This window comes from Daphnia pulicaria, chromosome 2 (assembly GCF_021234035.1).
Source record: "Daphnia pulicaria isolate SC F1-1A chromosome 2, SC_F0-13Bv2, whole genome shotgun sequence".
NCBI classification, from domain to species: domain Eukaryota; kingdom Metazoa; phylum Arthropoda; class Branchiopoda; order Diplostraca; family Daphniidae; genus Daphnia; species Daphnia pulicaria.
In genome coordinates, this window is record NC_060914.1 from 10,278,845 (window position 1) to 10,296,092 (window position 17,248).

General features: G+C 40.0%; 3 protein-coding genes and 3 long non-coding RNA genes across 9 annotated transcripts; 3 read left to right on the forward strand and 3 right to left on the reverse strand.

Annotated features, from left to right (window-relative positions):
• Positions 1-934: 934 nt before the first annotated feature.
• Positions 935-3,020, forward strand: LOC124327715 (extensin-2-like). The gene is made up of 3 exons (XM_046786713.1): positions 935-1,086; positions 1,206-2,211; positions 2,972-3,020. The coding sequence occupies exons 1-3, from the start codon at positions 1,083-1,085 to the stop codon at positions 3,018-3,020; spliced, it is 1,059 nt and encodes a 352-aa protein (XP_046642669.1). The 5' UTR covers positions 935-1,082.
• A 650-nt stretch (positions 3,021-3,670) lies between these two features.
• Positions 3,671-4,884, reverse strand: LOC124326792. The gene is made up of 3 exons (XR_006915839.1): positions 4,828-4,884; positions 4,535-4,760; positions 3,671-3,719 (listed from the first exon to the last, which is right to left on the reverse strand). It is a non-coding gene; the product is annotated as an uncharacterized LOC124326792 (long non-coding RNA).
• Positions 4,885-5,694: 810 nt separating this feature from the next.
• Positions 5,695-9,652, forward strand: LOC124326672. Its single transcript, XR_006915597.1, has 13 exons — positions 5,695-5,709; positions 5,790-5,939; positions 6,012-6,199; positions 6,370-6,565; positions 6,634-6,745; positions 6,818-7,083; positions 7,157-7,474; positions 7,556-7,732; positions 7,792-7,842; positions 7,913-8,983; positions 9,048-9,368; positions 9,451-9,563; positions 9,625-9,652. It is a non-coding gene; the product is annotated as an uncharacterized LOC124326672 (long non-coding RNA).
• Positions 9,653-9,689: 37 nt separating this feature from the next.
• Positions 9,690-10,892, forward strand: LOC124326854. The gene is made up of 3 exons (XR_006915903.1): positions 9,690-9,730; positions 9,793-10,032; positions 10,846-10,892. It is a non-coding gene; the product is annotated as an uncharacterized LOC124326854 (long non-coding RNA).
• An 838-nt stretch (positions 10,893-11,730) lies between these two features.
• Positions 11,731-13,866, reverse strand: LOC124326188 (extensin-2-like). Of its 4 annotated transcripts, none has more exons than XM_046784886.1 (4): positions 13,748-13,866; positions 12,955-13,641; positions 12,254-12,423; positions 11,731-12,067 (listed from the first exon to the last, which is right to left on the reverse strand). In XM_046784886.1, the coding sequence occupies exons 1-4, from the start codon at positions 13,749-13,751 to the stop codon at positions 11,906-11,908; spliced, it is 1,023 nt and encodes a 340-aa protein (XP_046640842.1). In that variant the 5' UTR covers positions 13,752-13,866; the 3' UTR covers positions 11,731-11,905. The 4 variants fall into 4 exon arrangements, with proteins under 4 accessions (XP_046640842.1, XP_046640839.1, XP_046640841.1 ...); XM_046784883.1 differs by having other exon boundaries at positions 12,254-12,361; positions 12,524-13,641; positions 13,748-13,865; XM_046784885.1 differs by lacking the exon at positions 12,254-12,423 and having other exon boundaries at positions 12,524-13,641; positions 13,748-13,865.
• A 552-nt stretch (positions 13,867-14,418) lies between these two features.
• Positions 14,419-16,962, reverse strand: LOC124326198 (glutamate receptor ionotropic, kainate glr-3-like). The gene is made up of 9 exons (XM_046784901.1): positions 16,453-16,962; positions 16,271-16,365; positions 16,099-16,201; positions 15,859-16,017; positions 15,617-15,758; positions 15,308-15,534; positions 15,057-15,182; positions 14,838-14,986; positions 14,419-14,738 (listed from the first exon to the last, which is right to left on the reverse strand). Exons 1-9 carry the CDS (start codon positions 16,552-16,554, stop codon positions 14,480-14,482), a joined length of 1,362 nt encoding a protein of 453 aa, XP_046640857.1. The 5' UTR covers positions 16,555-16,962; the 3' UTR covers positions 14,419-14,479.
• Between the last annotated feature and the right edge of the window lie 286 nt (positions 16,963-17,248).

A 17,248-nucleotide genomic window follows, 5' to 3' on the forward strand; every position in this document is an offset into this window, starting at 1 on the left:
AATCAGGTCATATTGTATTCGAGCAACAAGAGTATCTTGCCCTCGCTGTATCGAGACGGCACAAAGAGACCCTCTGAACAACAAGAGACGGTATGTTCAATACAATAATTATATTGCCCTTATTGAAGGCTAATCCCTTGTACGTGTTAACTATATTCAACAAATATCCTTTAGCTATTTTCCATAGTCATTTGCTAGGAAACCTCTCTCACTTAACCGAAGTTATACCTTCATGGATAAAGAACTCGAAAACCTTTTTCGCATTTAAAGCTATTTGAGTTCACGGGAAAGCCAGTATCGTCTCAACAGTCAACACTCAACAGTTGAGAAAGGGGCTGAGCGAGCGTCTCAACCTGTTCTCAACAATTGTGCGAGAATATTGAGATGCAGTAATAGCTACAATTTTTAACGAAAGCAGCATTCTCGCAACATATCATTTATTTGGTAAGTGAAGTCTTTTAAATAATATTTGAAAATCCCAATACAAAGCCTACGATAAAGTTAGGTCATATTCGGTTAGTTCATATTAGGTCATATTATAAGTTAGCTGATATTCCCTTTTCCTTTTCTCTGCTTTCCCCTTTACTACCTGACAGTAATAGTAGTTCTAGACGACCTTGTCATAAAGACGACCTTGAAATAAATGGTGATTATTTGGAATTAATATATGATCAGAATCATTTTCACGTGGAACGAGAATAGAGTATGGTTTTTTACTATTACTCAATCAACAATTAAACAAAATAATGATATGAAACCATTGATCTGTATATTTGACTAAAATAATCAACCGGTATAATTTCCTATTAATTTGGTTGAAGGTCATAGGGAACATTACGTAAAACTGTCAATGCGGTGGTGTAGAGGTTGGGTGAGAAACTGAGAACGGGACGCGTTTGCACCATTATCAAGCAGGTACAATAGCCGCAAGGCTTAAGAGGTAGGTAGGGTGAGAAAAAGTCGTATAAAAGGAGAGAGCAAAAGTAACAGTGATCAGTCGAGTGAGCGTCTCAGACACGGCAACATCTTCATCGCGCACTTGTCACCAGCTGCAATTTGCATCGTATTATCAGTTGGCAATCATGGGTAAATATTCTGTTTTTGTATGTCAATTTTTGTATCAATTTCTATTATGTTAAATATATGTTATTACTTATTAGCCAGTTATTGTTGAATGCTAATGTTTGAATTGTTTTACTAATTAGTTAATTATGGCGTCGTGCTACTGTTGGGTGTCGTATCGTTGATGGCTGGGTCGACCACTGGTGTACCGATGTCTCCTGGGTATGGCGGATACCAAAGCACAACACTGCCGTCTTACTACTCACCACCAACCTACTATACCGAGGCCCCTAAGTACTACACCACCAAGGCGCCGGAGTACTACACGACTACGTATGATGCACCAGCTTACTACACCGAGGCTCCAAAGTATTACTCTGCCCCGAGCTACTACCAGACTGAGGCTCCGGTTTACTACACCACAAAGGCCCCCGAGTACTACACTACAACTTATGCTGCTCCTACTTACTACACTACCAAGGTTGCCGATTACTACACCACTACCTATGCTGCTCCAAGCTACTACACTGAGGCTCCAGTTTACTACACCACTAAGGCTCCAGAGTACTACATAACAACATACGCTGCACCGACTTACTACACCGAGGCCCCGAAGTATTATCCTGCTCCAAGCTACACAACTACTGAAGCAGCCAAGTATTACGAAGCCCAACCCTACTACGCCGCGGCTGCTCCTTCTTATTATGTTGAACCAACCTACTACACCGAGGCTCCAAAGTACTACTCCGCACCAAGCTACTACACCGAGGCTCCGGTGCACACAACTTACGCCGCTCCGAGCTACTACACCGAAGCGTCACAATATTATACCACAAAGGCACCAGAATACTACACCACAACTTACGCTGCCCCAGTCTACTATACGGAAGCTCCTAAGTATTACTCAGCCCCAAGCTACTACACCGAAGCGCCAGTTTACTACACCACCAAGGCCGCAGAGTATTACACAACTACCTATGCTGCTCCAACTTATTACACCGAGGCTCCTAAATATTATTCAGCACCAGCGTACTACACCGAGGCACCAGTCTACTACACTAAGGCACCAGTCTACTACACTACCAAGGCCCCTGAGTACTATGCTACAACTTACGCTGCTCCGACCTACTACACCCCAAAGTCTCCCGAGTACTACACCACAACCTACGCTGCTCCGGCGTACTACACCACTAAGGCCCCTGAGTACTACACCACAACCTACGCTGCTCCGACCTACTACACCACTAAGGCTCCTGAGTACTACACCACAACCTACGCTGCTCCGACCTACTACACCACTAAGGCTCCCGAGTACTACACCACAACCTACGCTGCTCCGACCTACTACACCACTAAGGCTCCCGAGTACTACACCACAACCTACGCTGCTCCGACCTACTACACCACTAAGGCTCCCGAGTACTACACCACTAAGGCTCCCGAGTACTACACAACTACCTACGCTGCCCCGACTTACTACACTGAAGCTCCGAAGTATTACTCGGCTCCGAGCTACCAAACTGAGGCGCCGAAATACTACACTACAACATATGCTGCTCCAACCTACTACACTGAAGCCCCAAAGAAGTATTATTAACCGTAGCAGCCTTGCTTTAATTCACGAGGTGACGCAGTTTTCAATTTTATTCGCATGTTCATATTCGTTACAAAATATCTCCGATTTATCTGCCTTGTCTATCCATTCACTAGTCATTCGGTTTGGATTGGTTCCTCTTTCAGATTTTTCAAAAAATAAATTATTTATGTGGTTACTTAACTTGCATTGGTTAGTTTCGGTAAATGGCGAAGGTGTTGTATTGGCTAGTCGTGTAAAATTGTAAGTGATCAAATGGTCTGATTTAGCACCGGCGAATCTACAATCTTTTTTGAGCAATCTGGCTGTTCCTAGTTCCCGGTCTTCTCAGAAGCAGTTGGCTGTGATATGGACTGTTCGATGAACTGATGTTCTTTAATATTGGTAACAAGGCTGTTTAGAGGGAAAAGGATAGATAGTCTGGGATGAAGAGAAAAATGCGCTGTATTGGAGAACACTTGGTATAAAAGTAAAGTATTGTGTTTGGAGTTAATGAAAATACTTTTTAATTCATAGAAAAACAAATAAGTTAGAATGTTGAATTATGTTTTATTTGCCCACCTCCACCCACAATTCCACCACGGTTTAACATAAGACATACAATACATAATACAACATACACATACAATAATAATTAACCCGTTGGCTGCCACGCCATACAACCCGTAGGTTGTACTCTCTACTAGGACTCTACGCGCCACGTCTGAAGGATCTATGACCAAGGTGGGACTTGCCATTGCTGACAAGTCCGGGCTGACACGGTGACAGGAGAATCCATCACCGCATCGACAAGGGGGAAGTCCCTATAGTGCATTGCCTTAACAGGCGCCTTGCGACAAGTTTTGGGCTGGTACGACTTTCCGATCCCACGGCATGAAAACCACGAGACCGAACAGCGCACGCAGCCCGTGCAAAGCTAGGGGAGAAAAAAGGCGTGGCAGACAACGGGTTAACTTACACAAACACAAACATATTACCAACAACAAATGATGATCCACGCTGATGTTTTGGAGATACCGGCGATGTTTTGGTGTCCATCTTCTCGACGTCTCTTCTGCATAACCTGATTAAAGAGAAAAACATTCTTATTTAGTGACATGCCAATAAAAGTTACATAATACAGATAGAAACAATAATAAGGTTTTTTAGCTCAAAGATTTAAATATGCAATTTTTTAAAGTTTAAATCAAGCTTGCAATGTTTAGAACAGTAAACAGAACAAAGCTCACTTGCTAGTCTTTTTTTTAAATTCCGGAAGTATACCGGAAGTAACCACATCGCCTCAACCATTGAGCTGTCGTCAAATTAAACCACATATTCGTGATCTCCATGAAATTTGGGGTCGATTAGATGTGATTTAAACGAAATCCAAAATTTGGCAAAAATCGAGAATTTTCCTGAACTATAAGTTCAGGAAAATTTTCGAAACCGGAAGTATGCGTACGTAAAAAACAGAACATGAACTTTACCACAAATTTTACGAGGATCACGAATATGTGGTTCTTTTGTGCGTCAGATGAATATTTACTAAACTACTAACAGAAATGAGAAAACCGGAAGTAGAAAAAAAATCAAATATCGAAAATCTAACAAGTGAGCTTTGTTGGGGGAATCGTTATCGTTAGTTATCACTAAATATTTCAACAAAATAACTGCCAATAAATGTTTAAAGAGATGTGCAAAGTTACTGAAACTGACTGTTTTGACAGCTGCAAAATTTCAAAAAGCCATCTAGCGTTAGAAAAAAGAAACATCCAAGTAAAACTTTGTTTGCGCGCAAGAAGGGCCTGATTTTGGAATTATTACACAGACACAGAGTTTAACGCAACTAGAACCTATTGGTAGATAACCTACGAAAGTAAGTCAATTGTTGGGTACCTGGGCATAATCCCGTGGTGAGTAACTGCAGGTGTGTAACAGCAAAGGAGGTAGCGACCACTGAAGTGTTCCAACTCGTCGGTGAAGTAAGACAAGTTGTAGCAGCAAAAGCAGTGAAGCTAGATAAGCGTACGTCGGGAAGATAAGGTAGGGGCAGAACGTTGCTGGATGTCCCTCTTCCTTCATGGACAAAGGTCAGCATTGGCTTAAGGATCTATTACATGCTCTGTAAAAAAATGTATTGCATTAATGAATTGAAAATATAACAGTTAATAAAGCATTTCAATCTTTACCTATACTAAGAAGCACACTGAAGATTTTCATGATGAAAAACCGCAAAAATGGAAATCACAGCAACCAACAGCCTTACTCCTTAAGTTGAGGTAAATTTCCTGATGCCAAAGAAAGTGTCATGAAGTATTGCAGTAGCGTGGTGATAGGTTATATTGATGCTTACCTTTATCATGTGGGTGAATGGTGCTGAATTTAGTAAGGCATTTGACGTGGTTGGTGTGTTAGCAGTAATCGAGAAATACCTTGTCTCCACACATTTGTATTCCACGATATGTGAGCTTCAAACATGAGTTTTAGGCTTTTGACAACATGATGGGTCTATTGGAGGAAAAAAAACTGAGCGCTAAGTCAACTTTTTGGAATGACTGACAGTAAGCATCTAAAATTTGAAGAAATAAGTTAGTACAATATAAAAATAAGAAAATGAGGTCAAGATAAACCTACATATGATAAGAAGTTCAATTTGGTATATGAAATCAAAGGAATATAATTCCTTCAAAGGAGTATTAATTAGCATCCATTGTTTCGCCCATTTTGCCATCATGTAAAAACAACAATGGCGACACTAGCGACATCTAGTAATGAGTTTGGAATCCTAAGTTGGTTGCAATATTATTTTTTAAAAACCCGACAATAGAACTCTACCGAAAATAAAAACCCAATATTTTATTTTAAAAATACCCGACAATAGAACTCCAGTGCTCGACAGTAGAACTCCCCATGCGACAATAGAACTCCGATAATTTGAGCTTCGACTGTGCAACCAACTTCAAAACTCATTACCAGATGTCGCTAGTGTCGCCCTTGTTGTTTTTACATCGTAAACGAGGCTAAATGGGCGAAACAATTTGATGCTAATTAAGGACATTCAATCTTGAGAGGTCACTATTTTACTGCATTTTTCTTTGTTAACATTTCATTATCATTACCTTACTGTGGAACTAAAACTCCCTTTGTTTAGGCCTATAGGTCTGAACTCCATTTCAGATTTACCCATCCTGCAACTGAATAACAAACTAAAAGTCAATGAGACAGCAATTAGGCTTTCAATCACTGGGAGTTCAGATTGCAAAAATGGAACTTTTTTGCACAGATGTTGAAACCGAATTAAGTTAGCCTATTTACGAAAAGCTTTCAATATTACAAGAACATTTAAGTTTTAATTAATGTAAAAAACCACCAGTGCTGGTATACCACGTCGCCTTTCTACAACCGGCACGATGACCAGCATTACTTTGATAGACTAAGTCGTTTACGAAGTTAAAAAAAAACCACTTCGGCGAAAGTACCAACGATCACCAGTCAAAAACAGAAACGACGACGACTCACGAATTAATCCAATTTATCATGGCACTGATGTCGGTCTTTGAGGTAAACCAAGAAAAAGATAAACCAATACCAAAAATTTCTAATTTCATGATAACTTTATGCTTGTTAATAACAGTAGAGAAAAAATTATATAGGAGGTGTAAAATTTGGTGTAAAATTTCGTCGGTTGCCCGCCCATATTAGTTATCGTTAATCTAATGTCCTTGTTGCAGGAACGACAACCGGTAGCAGCAACAGCGGCCCGATCCTTAAAAGTGTTCTCCAGGTCAACTGCAACTGCCGTCAACTTATTTGCCCGCTAAGTGCCGCCGATTATTTGTTTGGCCGTTTGCATCGCATCGGACTTGAACATCACCGCAATGGACCGAAACAAGGGTACTTTTTTTCTTGCCGAAGATATCCTACCGGGTAATATACTAAAATTCCATACGAATTATTTGTGGCTTAAATTTATTCGATTTTGTTGGGTTTTACAGGAAATAAAGAGTGTTTTATCAGAGTGGTCCTAGTTCGTTTCCAGTCAATCTAGTTGAACAAATTGCGTTGCAACCGACAACTTGTGGTTATTCCGTGGAAGTGGTTATTCTGGTGCATACAATTCCTACCCTTGGGAACTTTAAATTGAATTTTTAATTTTGTTGCTACTGTGAAAATGAATAGATTTGGAATTCGATAAAGTGCCGTCGAGTTTGATCGAATCATTCGTTTCGGCTGAAGAAGATCTCGGTTCCTGATCTCGGATGACCTGGATCAGCTCGCGTATTTCGTCCAGGAGCTACACGCCTGCCTGAACAGGCTATAAAATTGCATCCTTCAAGCGAGCCTTCAAGTTGCTCTGCCGAACTTCTAGTCTGTCTGTCTAGCAAATAATGTTTGTTCATTCAGTTACTCCGCTGCCATTGCCACATCATAGCAACCCAAACAAGGTAGGCACAAATTATACCTGTATCTTACAGTGAATATAAAAATTTTTGCGACTCCATTTATTCTCGGGAGAAGTGGCTATGGACGGAGAATTCGGTTGTCAAATTTAGTGTAAGTTCAGCACCATACCACTTCCTATATTGCCCTTCAATGCGTTATTTAAAGTTGAATTCACAGTGCGATCAGAAATTCTTTCAGCAAACCACAGATTTCTTTAATCATCAGCATTCAAAACCAAAAAGAATCATTCCAGATTTTTTTTTAAATTAAAAATAAAAGAGGCATTGTACGAAACCAGTTTGACAATAGGTGGAAGCTGTAATAGCTCTTTCTCACTGGAATTGAAATGAAATACGGTGGTTTGTATACGGCAGAACCCACAATTAATCAGCGGTTAAAATATTTCTGTTTATAAATTAATTGAAATCTACCTCACGTGTGGTCGACATCTTATTACAACATTTTCCCCAATAGAAACGGAAATATTTAACCAGAAAGTACTCCACAGACCACATCCTTTGAAGGCTATCGATTGCCAATGGGATACATCTAAGGAGTGTGCACACGTATTAAAGGATCACGTTGCCGTTTCAGTTAGACACTTCGACAATTGCACCAGTACGCCCTCCTAATACTGAACACTGAAGCACCGTAAGTGAACCTATTTTTTAAAGTAATATCATTTTTTAATATGTCTTTATTCATTCCAGAAAATTAAATTTTTTCGATTATTTCTTTACGATTGTAGAATGGAGAAAATGGTATGTCAGCATTTGAAGTTCTTTTTTTCCAACTAATTTTGTAATTGGGATGTATTTTATTCCTCTGCAGATTAAAGTATTGATTTCGGTATTCGTCGTAGCAGTCTTACTTGAAACAACATTGGCCTGTGAGTGCGATTACAAACGCGTTTACGAGGGTCACAACGGTAACAAGGTCAGCGGCTGCTATATGGTGAGGCCAGCAAGTCAAGGCACGGCTTGTCAGTGCCGTTATGTCGGATATGCCTTCATATGCAAAGGTCATCAAGTTGGTTGCCAGAACCCCAATCACTATCTGTGTCGTTATCCCGATACGTCAAAAGAGGCATGCATTTTCGCCAATGGAGACTGCGATGGTTATTAATCCACCTTATAATCCGACTAATTTCCGAGCGTTGTGATCATTCCGAATTTTTATTACCACATTAATCAACTTATCCACACACACTGATTAGAAAATAGATACTCTCAGCAGTCAAATTTTTCATTTGGTCATAATCTTTCTGTCCCAATATACAACAAACATTAGTTCACTTTCCCAGTTAGTTATTTGAGTTACAGCTGTTACTATTGACGTCAATATTGTGTTTAACATTTATTAATAATAGCTTACACGGTTACACCCGAGCGCGATAGATTGATAACGCCACTCGACAGAGAATAGCAGAGTTTTGACTAGTGAGTACAACTTATGCTTAGTAATCTGTAAATAACATGTTGAAAAATGGAATTATTTTTTCGGAATTTTGAGGAATACAGAGTAGACTTTTATAAATATTAATTATGCACTCTGTAATCCTCTCATATTGTTACATATCAAATTGAGGTTGAATTTAGTTCGTAAAAACCGGCAAAAACAACGAAACTAGAAACACAGAGGGAAATATAACTCGACATATAACAAAGCAAATTTATAACAAAGACAACTATTTGAGCCAAGCAAAATATTTTAAAAATTCGTTCGAAACTTGTAAAGTTGTTAGACTGAAGTCCTGGATTCAAAACTCATTACTAGATGTCGCCAGTGTTGCCTTTGTTGTTGTTACGTCGTGAAACGAGGCCAAAAGGGCGAAACAAATTGTAGCTAAATTATACTTATCTTCCTGTGATTTCATATACCAAATTGAACTTCGAATCTTGTGTAGGTTTATCTTACCTAGTTACCTTATTTTTATACTGTACCAACTTATTTCTTCAAATTCTAGATGCATACTGTCAGTCATTCCAACAAGTTGACTTAGCGCTCAGTCACTTTCCATCCATTATAGGCCCATCAGGCTGTCAAAAGCCTAAAACTCATTGTTGGAGCACACATGTAGTGAATACAATTGTGCCGAGATAAGTTATTTCCCCGTGACTGCTACCAGACCATAACAATTTAGATTTTCTTATAACATAGGTATCCTTGCCCATGAACCATAGGATCTTTTCTGAATCTCGCAATTGTGGTGGTGTACCCTGCAACAGCATGTTTGTGGTTATGGATGTGTTTACTCTGTTCAGAAGGCAACCCAGCTAAGAGATAGGTACAGTTTTATTTCTCATAAGTAAATCTATGTCAATTTGTAAATAATGTTGAGAATTTCCTTGTCCCATTCCCACTTACAGTTTCAGAGACATGAAGTGTGTGAAGTGAATAACCTGTCATGTGTAGGCACATGTACCAGATCTGCTTGATGAAAGTCAAATGCCTTACTAAATTCATCACCCAAATGACAAAGGTAAGCATCAATACCACCTATCACCAAGCTAATTTACAATACTTCATGACACTTTCTTTAGCATTAGGAAATTTATCTCAACATGCGGAGTAATGCTGTTGGTTGCTGTGAATCCATTTTTACGTTTTTTCATCATGAACATTTCTTTGATGTGCTTCTTAGAAAAGGTAAAGATTAATGTGCTTTCTTAATTTTTATATTTTCATTAATGTAACACTTTTTTATACAGAGCAGGCAAGATCCCCACGCCCCACGGACATCCTCGAGCTAATGCTGAATTTTGTCCATGACAGAAGAGGGACTTCCATAATGCTCCATCCTTATCTTCAAGACGTACGCTCATCCAGCTTCACTGCTTCAGTGCTTCTTATGCTGCAAAAAAAACTTTTCTTGCTTCACTGGCGAAGCTGGATAACTTCAGCAGTTGCTGTTACACACCTGCAGTTACTCACCACGGGATTATGGCCAGGTACCCGACAATTGACTTACTTTCGTAGATTATCTACTAATAATCTAGTTGCGTTAAACTCTGTGTCTGTGTAATAATTCCAAAATCAGGCCCTTCTTGCGCGCAAACAAAGTTTTACTTGGATGTTTCTTTTTTCTAACGCTAGATGGCTTTTTGAAATTTTGCAGCTGTCAAAACAGTCAGTTTCAGTAACTTTGCACATCTCTTTAAACATTTATTGGCAGTTATTTTGTTGAAATATTTAGTGATAACTAACGATAACGATTCCCCCAACAAAGCTCACTTGTTAGATTTTCGATATTTGATTTTTTTTCTACTTCCGGTTTTCTCATTTCTGTTAGTAGTTTAGTAAATATTCATCTGACGCACAAAAGAACCACATATTCGTGATCCTCGTAAAATTTGTGGTAAAGTTCATGTTCTGTTTTTTACGTACGCATACTTCCGGTTTCGAAAATTTTCCTGAACTTATAGTTCAGGAAAATTCTCGATTTTTGCCAAATTTTGGATTTCGTTTAAATCACATCTAATCGACCCCAAATTTCATGGAGATCACGAATATGTGGTTTAATTTGACGACAGCTCAATGGTTGAGGCGATGTGGTTACTTCCGGTATACTTCCGGAATTTAAAAAAAAGACTAGCAAGTGAGCTTTGTTCTGTTTACTGTTCTAAACATTGCAAGCTTGATTTAAACTTTAAAAAATTGCATATTTAAATCTTTGAGCTAAAAAACCTTATTATTGTTTCTATCTGTATTATGTAACTTTTATTGGCATGTCACTAAATAAGAATGTTTTTCTCTTTAATCAGGTTATGCAGAAGAGACGTCGAGAAGATGGACACCAAAACATCGCCGGTATCTCCAAAACATCAGCGTGGATCATCATTTGTTGTTGGTAATATGTTTGTGTTTGTGTAAGTTAACCCGTTGTCTGCCACGCCTTTTTTCTCCCCTAGCTTTGCACGGGCTGCGTGCGCTGTTCGGTCTCGTGGTTTTCATGCCGTGGGATCGGAAAGTCGTACCAGCCCAAAACTTGTCGCAAGGCGCCTGTTAAGGCAATGCACTATAGGGACTTCCCCCTTGTCGATGCGGTGATGGATTCTCCTGTCACCGTGTCAGCCCGGACTTGTCAGCAATGGCAAGTCCCACCTTGGTCATAGATCCTTCAGACGTGGCGCGTAGAGTCCTAGTAGAGAGTACAACCTACGGGTTGTATGGCGTGGCAGCCAACGGGTTAATTATTATTGTATGTGTATGTTGTATTATGTATTGTATGTCTTATGTTAAACCGTGGTGGAATTGTGGGTGGAGGTGGGCAAATAAAACATAATTCAACATTCTAACTTATTTGTTTTTCTATGAATTAAAAAGTATTTTCATTAACTCCAAACACAATACTTTACTTTTATACCAAGTGTTCTCCAATACAGCGCATTTTTCTCTTCATCCCAGACTATCTATCCTTTTCCCTCTAAACAGCCTTGTTACCAATATTAAAGAACATCAGTTCATCGAACAGTCCATATCACAGCCAACTGCTTCTGAGAAGACCGGGAACTAGGAACAGCCAGATTGCTCAAAAAAGATTGTAGATTCGCCGGTGCTAAATCAGACCATTTGATCACTTACAATTTTACACGACTAGCCAATACAACACCTTCGCCATTTACCGAAACTAACCAATGCAAGTTAAGTAACCACATAAATAATTTATTTTTTGAAAAATCTGAAAGAGGAACCAATCCAAACCGAATGACTAGTGAATGGATAGACAAGGCAGATAAATCGGAGATATTTTGTAACGAATATGAACATGCGAATAAAATTGAAAACTGCGTCACCTCGTGAATTAAAGCAAGGCTGCTACGGTTAATAATACTTCTTTGGGGCTTCAGTGTAGTAGGTTGGAGCAGCATATGTTGTAGTGTAGTATTTCGGCGCCTCAGTTTGGTAGCTCGGAGCCGAGTAATACTTCGGAGCTTCAGTGTAGTAAGTCGGGGCAGCGTAGGTAGTTGTGTAGTACTCGGGAGCCTTAGTGGTGTAGTACTCGGGAGCCTTAGTGGTGTAGTAGGTCGGAGCAGCGTAGGTTGTGGTGTAGTACTCGGGAGCCTTAGTGGTGTAGTAGGTCGGAGCAGCGTAGGTTGTGGTGTAGTACTCGGGAGCCTTAGTGGTGTAGTAGGTCGGAGCAGCGTAGGTTGTGGTGTAGTACTCAGGAGCCTTAGTGGTGTAGTAGGTCGGAGCAGCGTAGGTTGTGGTGTAGTACTCAGGGGCCTTAGTGGTGTAGTACGCCGGAGCAGCGTAGGTTGTGGTGTAGTACTCGGGAGCCTTGGTGGTGTAGTACTCGGGAGACTTTGGGGTGTAGTAGGTCGGAGCAGCGTAAGTTGTAGCATAGTACTCAGGGGCCTTGGTAGTGTAGTAGACTGGTGCCTTAGTGTAGTAGACTGGTGCCTCGGTGTAGTACGCTGGTGCTGAATAATATTTAGGAGCCTCGGTGTAATAAGTTGGAGCAGCATAGGTAGTTGTGTAATACTCTGCGGCCTTGGTGGTGTAGTAAACTGGCGCTTCGGTGTAGTAGCTTGGGGCTGAGTAATACTTAGGAGCTTCCGTATAGTAGACTGGGGCAGCGTAAGTTGTGGTGTAGTATTCTGGTGCCTTTGTGGTATAATATTGTGACGCTTCGGTGTAGTAGCTCGGAGCGGCGTAAGTTGTGTGCACCGGAGCCTCGGTGTAGTAGCTTGGTGCGGAGTAGTACTTTGGAGCCTCGGTGTAGTAGGTTGGTTCAACATAATAAGAAGGAGCAGCCGCGGCGTAGTAGGGTTGGGCTTCGTAATACTTGGCTGCTTCAGTAGTTGTGTAGCTTGGAGCAGGATAATACTTCGGGGCCTCGGTGTAGTAAGTCGGTGCAGCGTATGTTGTTATGTAGTACTCTGGAGCCTTAGTGGTGTAGTAAACTGGAGCCTCAGTGTAGTAGCTTGGAGCAGCATAGGTAGTGGTGTAGTAATCGGCAACCTTGGTAGTGTAGTAAGTAGGAGCAGCATAAGTTGTAGTGTAGTACTCGGGGGCCTTTGTGGTGTAGTAAACCGGAGCCTCAGTCTGGTAGTAGCTCGGGGCAGAGTAATACTTTGGAGCCTCGGTATAGTAGGTGGGAGTGGCGTATGTTGTGTAGTAAACTGGAGCTTCAGTGTAGTAACTTGGGGCAACATACGTTGTGGTGTAGTAAGAAGCTGTAGTGTAATACTCGGGAGCCTTGGTGGTGTAGTAAACGGAAGCTTCGGTGTAGTAGGTCGGGGCAGCATACGTTGTGGTGTAGTATTTAGGCGCCTCAGTCTGGTAGCTCGGAGCCGAGTAATACTTGGGAGCTTCAGTGTAGTATACTGGGGCAGCGTAGGTTGTAGTATACTCCGGTGCCTTGGTGGTGTAGTACTTGGGAGCCTCGGTGTAGTAAGTAGGGGCAGCATACGTAGTCGTGTAGTACTCGGGGGCCTTGGTAGTAGTTTGGTAAGAATAGCTGCCATAACCAGGAGACATCGGTACAGCATTGATCTGCCCAGCCATCAACGACAGCAACGACAACAACACCAGCAGCAGCACGATGCTGGAATTAGCTACATATACAGATAAATATGATGTGTCAAATACTTTCATTAAAAACAATTTCACAACAAAAATTTCATTTTAATTCAGAGTTAACATTTAAATGATTTAACTTACCCATATTTGAAAGATGAAATTCGATCGAGATTCAAGTGAATACAGGTACTGGATACTGTTGCTGTGTTGAAGCTGCTCACTCGACTGATTTCAATGCCGTCTGTCCTCACATTTTATACCTTTTCCTGTCACCCTTATTTACCTCGTTGCCTACCCTTTCCCAATCGTTTTACTGGGTTTGCCCTTGAGTTATCGCGCTACTCGATAATGATGCAAAAGGCACAAAAGAACCACACCCATCACTATTTAAATTTCTTACCACACCTCTATTACGAGGCAAAATGGCGATTTTTTAGCCCCCTACCTCTCTCTCTCTTTCAATTCTTATAGCCGTTGGCAGTTAGGATATAAGTAAATGGAATAAACATGGATGAATGTAATAAATGGAATGTGAGATCAGAAACGTCAAAGCGCATTTTCTCTTCCTCTAATATTTAACTATCCGTACTATTTATGTAGGTACATTCAAAAACTTTAAAATTGTAAAATTGTAAAAGATGATTCATTTATTCGGCCATTTTGCAGCGTTACTCTAATTTCGATTTCAAACAATGAATTTTTCACACAGATTCTCTTGAACACGCGTCACGCTATTTATCGTCACACTTTCATTTTTGATGCTTTTTTTTTTTTGTATGAAATGCTGCGACTGCTACAAGTATTGAGGTACCGATACTCGGAGAATTCCGGTTTTTACATTCGTTTATTTGACAATAAAACCCACAAGCTTATTTACAAGTCAATTTTTACCACACGAGAACGACACTGACATTTGGCAGAGCAGATTTCAACAAGAAACACTATAAAACCGAGTACTGCCAATCCAAAAGCACCGAAAAGCCCGCGTAGGTCGTGCAGAGTCAATGGAGCTATCCGGCGGTTCCGTTTGTCGTTTTCCACTTTGCGCTCGTCTATATAACACCTCGACGCAAAACTGTGATGGGTGGCATCCAAATAGTTGGACAAACCTGTTTGCCTCAGCAACAAAAGCCTATGTAAAACGAGGATACGATAATAGAGGTATCATTGCATAAAAGGTGTTTGACGAAAGGAAATTTGGTTGTATGATTGCGCAAATTGAATTGCTCACTGATTGTTGATTGCCTTGGTAAACTGACTATCCTTTTGAAGGAACAAGCTGTTTTGTCTCGATTTCACTTTCTCCGGCAGAATCGTCGCTCGGCAAAATCCGGTTCTCCTCAAGTCTTTCTCGATTTCGGAATCTGCTAAAAGATCAGACTGAAAAGCCAAGCACTTTTATGAAATTCTGTAAATAAATGAATTGTGCATTGAGACGAAATTGGAATACCATGACTAAAACCTGGTTTGGTTTGCTTAGTAAAAGTTCCACAAATTCGCTGGAGGGTGAAACTAGAAGTTCCGGGTTTTCCCTTACGCGCTTATAGATTTCTTGATAAATTGGGTCACTAGATTCCTTCAGACACGTTTATATGAAATGGTTTAAGTTTATTATGAACCTCAAAATTTTTAAATTTTATTTAAAAAAAAATGAATATGTGGTTTGACTATTATTTTAAAATACCCATTTCCCAACTTCACCTTAAATTCGGTGTGTGTACTGGACTCGTTAATAATGAGTGGTTGGATATCTTTGTTTGCCACCACATCTCCGATTGAATGGACAATGAAATGTAATTTAGGAGTAGTTATAATCGAAATGATGGATCCAGTAAAGGCGTAATCAAACACCAACACAGTAAAAAGCCACGATCCTATAATCATGCGAGAAGCCAGCGAACGGTGTCTCGTCCGTGAAAGATCTCCACCTTGGAATAATAAAAAAACACGCAAAACATATTAGGATTCAGTTATTTTGAATTGAGTGCCGAACTTCAACATGGTCTATACCTTGTCCAAAAACTATTCCGACGCCATTTGTGAGAATGTCCTGGTATGTTAATATCTTTTGCTCAGGTCCTTTCTTAAGGTACATCACAATCCAAACAACGTATCCAACGGCAAAGTTAGCTGCCAAATACAGGATCCACATCTGCATGTGATGAGAATAAAATACTTGATTATTACATAAATTATACGACGTTGAACTCCCCTCGATATTGAAATTAAAATTCTGAAATTAGTTAACAAACCGATGGGGAGAAAACGTTCAAAATTGCAAAGGCATCAATATTTTGCCGTGGATACGGGACAATGATTGCAATATTGTCCAAAATGATCGGCACAGTGACATCAAAAACCGAATCTCTTGAATATAGCTGGGGACCGAAAGTAGCAGTCATATCCACTTCCTAGTTGCCCAGACAAATAAAACTTAGACCGGTTAATTAACATTGAATACTGTTTCAACAAGTATCACTTCTTATGTATACTTCACGGACGAGTTGGCCCAAAATTCCAGTCCAAGATCCGTTTCCGTGGATTTCGTCGGGTGAACCTAATTGCAGAATGTCCGTTGGAACGTGAATTTCGTACCTTTTTTAGAATTGGAAGAAAAAATGGATAAATAAAACAATAAATACGACGTAAACCTTCGTCCCTTACGTGAAATTCAAGGACTCTGCAAGCATTTCAATCAGTTGAGATTCAATCATGCCTAATTTGTTGATGGATACATTAGGAAGATTGCCTAAAGGATTCTGGGAGTAAAAAAAAATCCCAATTAAGGAAACGGTAATTTCTAAACATTGTCAGGATATGTTTCATTTTGAGAGTTATTAACTTACGTAACAAGTAGCGAGGCGAAGATGACCGTTGATTTTTTGACATTTACAAAATACAATCAAGAGAAAAACCAAAAATAAGACCTCCAAAGCAATAAACCTCATCTTGTCTAGTTCAGCTGAGCGATTACCGGCGATTCAATAAATTACAGGTATCAAGTTCAAATACCTGAATCCAAGAATGCTTTTTAACGGTAGAATGCCAAAGAGATTGCCTAAGAAGCCTGTGAGTATTTTTAACTGATGGCAAGTGCGTCTGCATTTTACCTCGACGACAGAAACGAAATAAAATCAATAACAATCACAGTAGGGTCCCAGTCGGTCGCCTCCTGACAGTTCCAAATTGGCTATAACTGTATCATGACGTTTCTCTTTATAAAAGTAGACGAGATTTCTTTTAATAGTTTGCTATAGTATACCTTCGCTGATGGAATGCGGGAGACATCGATAGCTAGACAATTTTTCGCTTCGTCAGTTATCTCTAAAGGTTTTGGACTCCTGAGTCCTGACCGGTAATGCTAATTTAAAAGAAAAAAAAACTACCGTATTTTGTTGTTGTCGGTTATTGTTGAAGTAATTTTGGGAGAAAATTTGGCCGCTTTCCGAGGTTTTTAATTTTTTTTGTCTTTTTGTTTTCTCTAATATGCGTTAAAAATAACGACCATAGGTATGATTTTCTGTCAAAGCCTTAGCATTTACCAGATTGGAAAAGGGAAAGCGCTGAAAAACTGAGACTTATGGTCATCTATGATTGGGGAAACTAGAAGCTCCGGGTTTTTTCCTGTGCGCTTAAAGATTT

What these genes read in the sequence shown, in the direction of transcription:
- LOC124327715 (XM_046786713.1), top strand. An exon ending in TACACCCCAAAGTCTCCCGA is followed by an intron (nt 2,212 to 2,971) that starts GTACTACACCAC and finishes GGCTGTTCCTAG; the next exon opens with TTCCCGGTCTTCTCAGAAGC.
- LOC124326188 (XM_046784883.1), bottom strand. An exon ending in CTCCAACTTATTACACCGAG is followed by an intron (nt 12,362 to 12,523) that starts GCTCCTAAATAT and finishes TACACCACCAAG; the next exon opens with GCTCCCGAGTACTACACCAC. An exon ending in CGACCTACTACACCACTAAG is followed by an intron (nt 12,068 to 12,253) that starts GCTCCTGAGTAC and finishes TACACCACTAAG; the next exon opens with GCTCCCGAGTACTACACAAC.
- LOC124326198 (XM_046784901.1), bottom strand. Translation starts at nt 16,554, where the DNA reads ATGAGGTTTATTGCTTTGGAGGTCTTATTTTTGGTTTTTCTCTTGATT. An exon ending in TGAACGTTTTCTCCCCATCG is followed by an intron (nt 15,759 to 15,858) that starts GTTTGTTAACTA and finishes CATCACATGCAG; the next exon opens with ATGTGGATCCTGTATTTGGC. An exon ending in GTACACACACCGAATTTAAG is followed by an intron (nt 15,183 to 15,307) that starts GTGAAGTTGGGA and finishes ACGTGTCTGAAG; the next exon opens with GAATCTAGTGACCCAATTTA.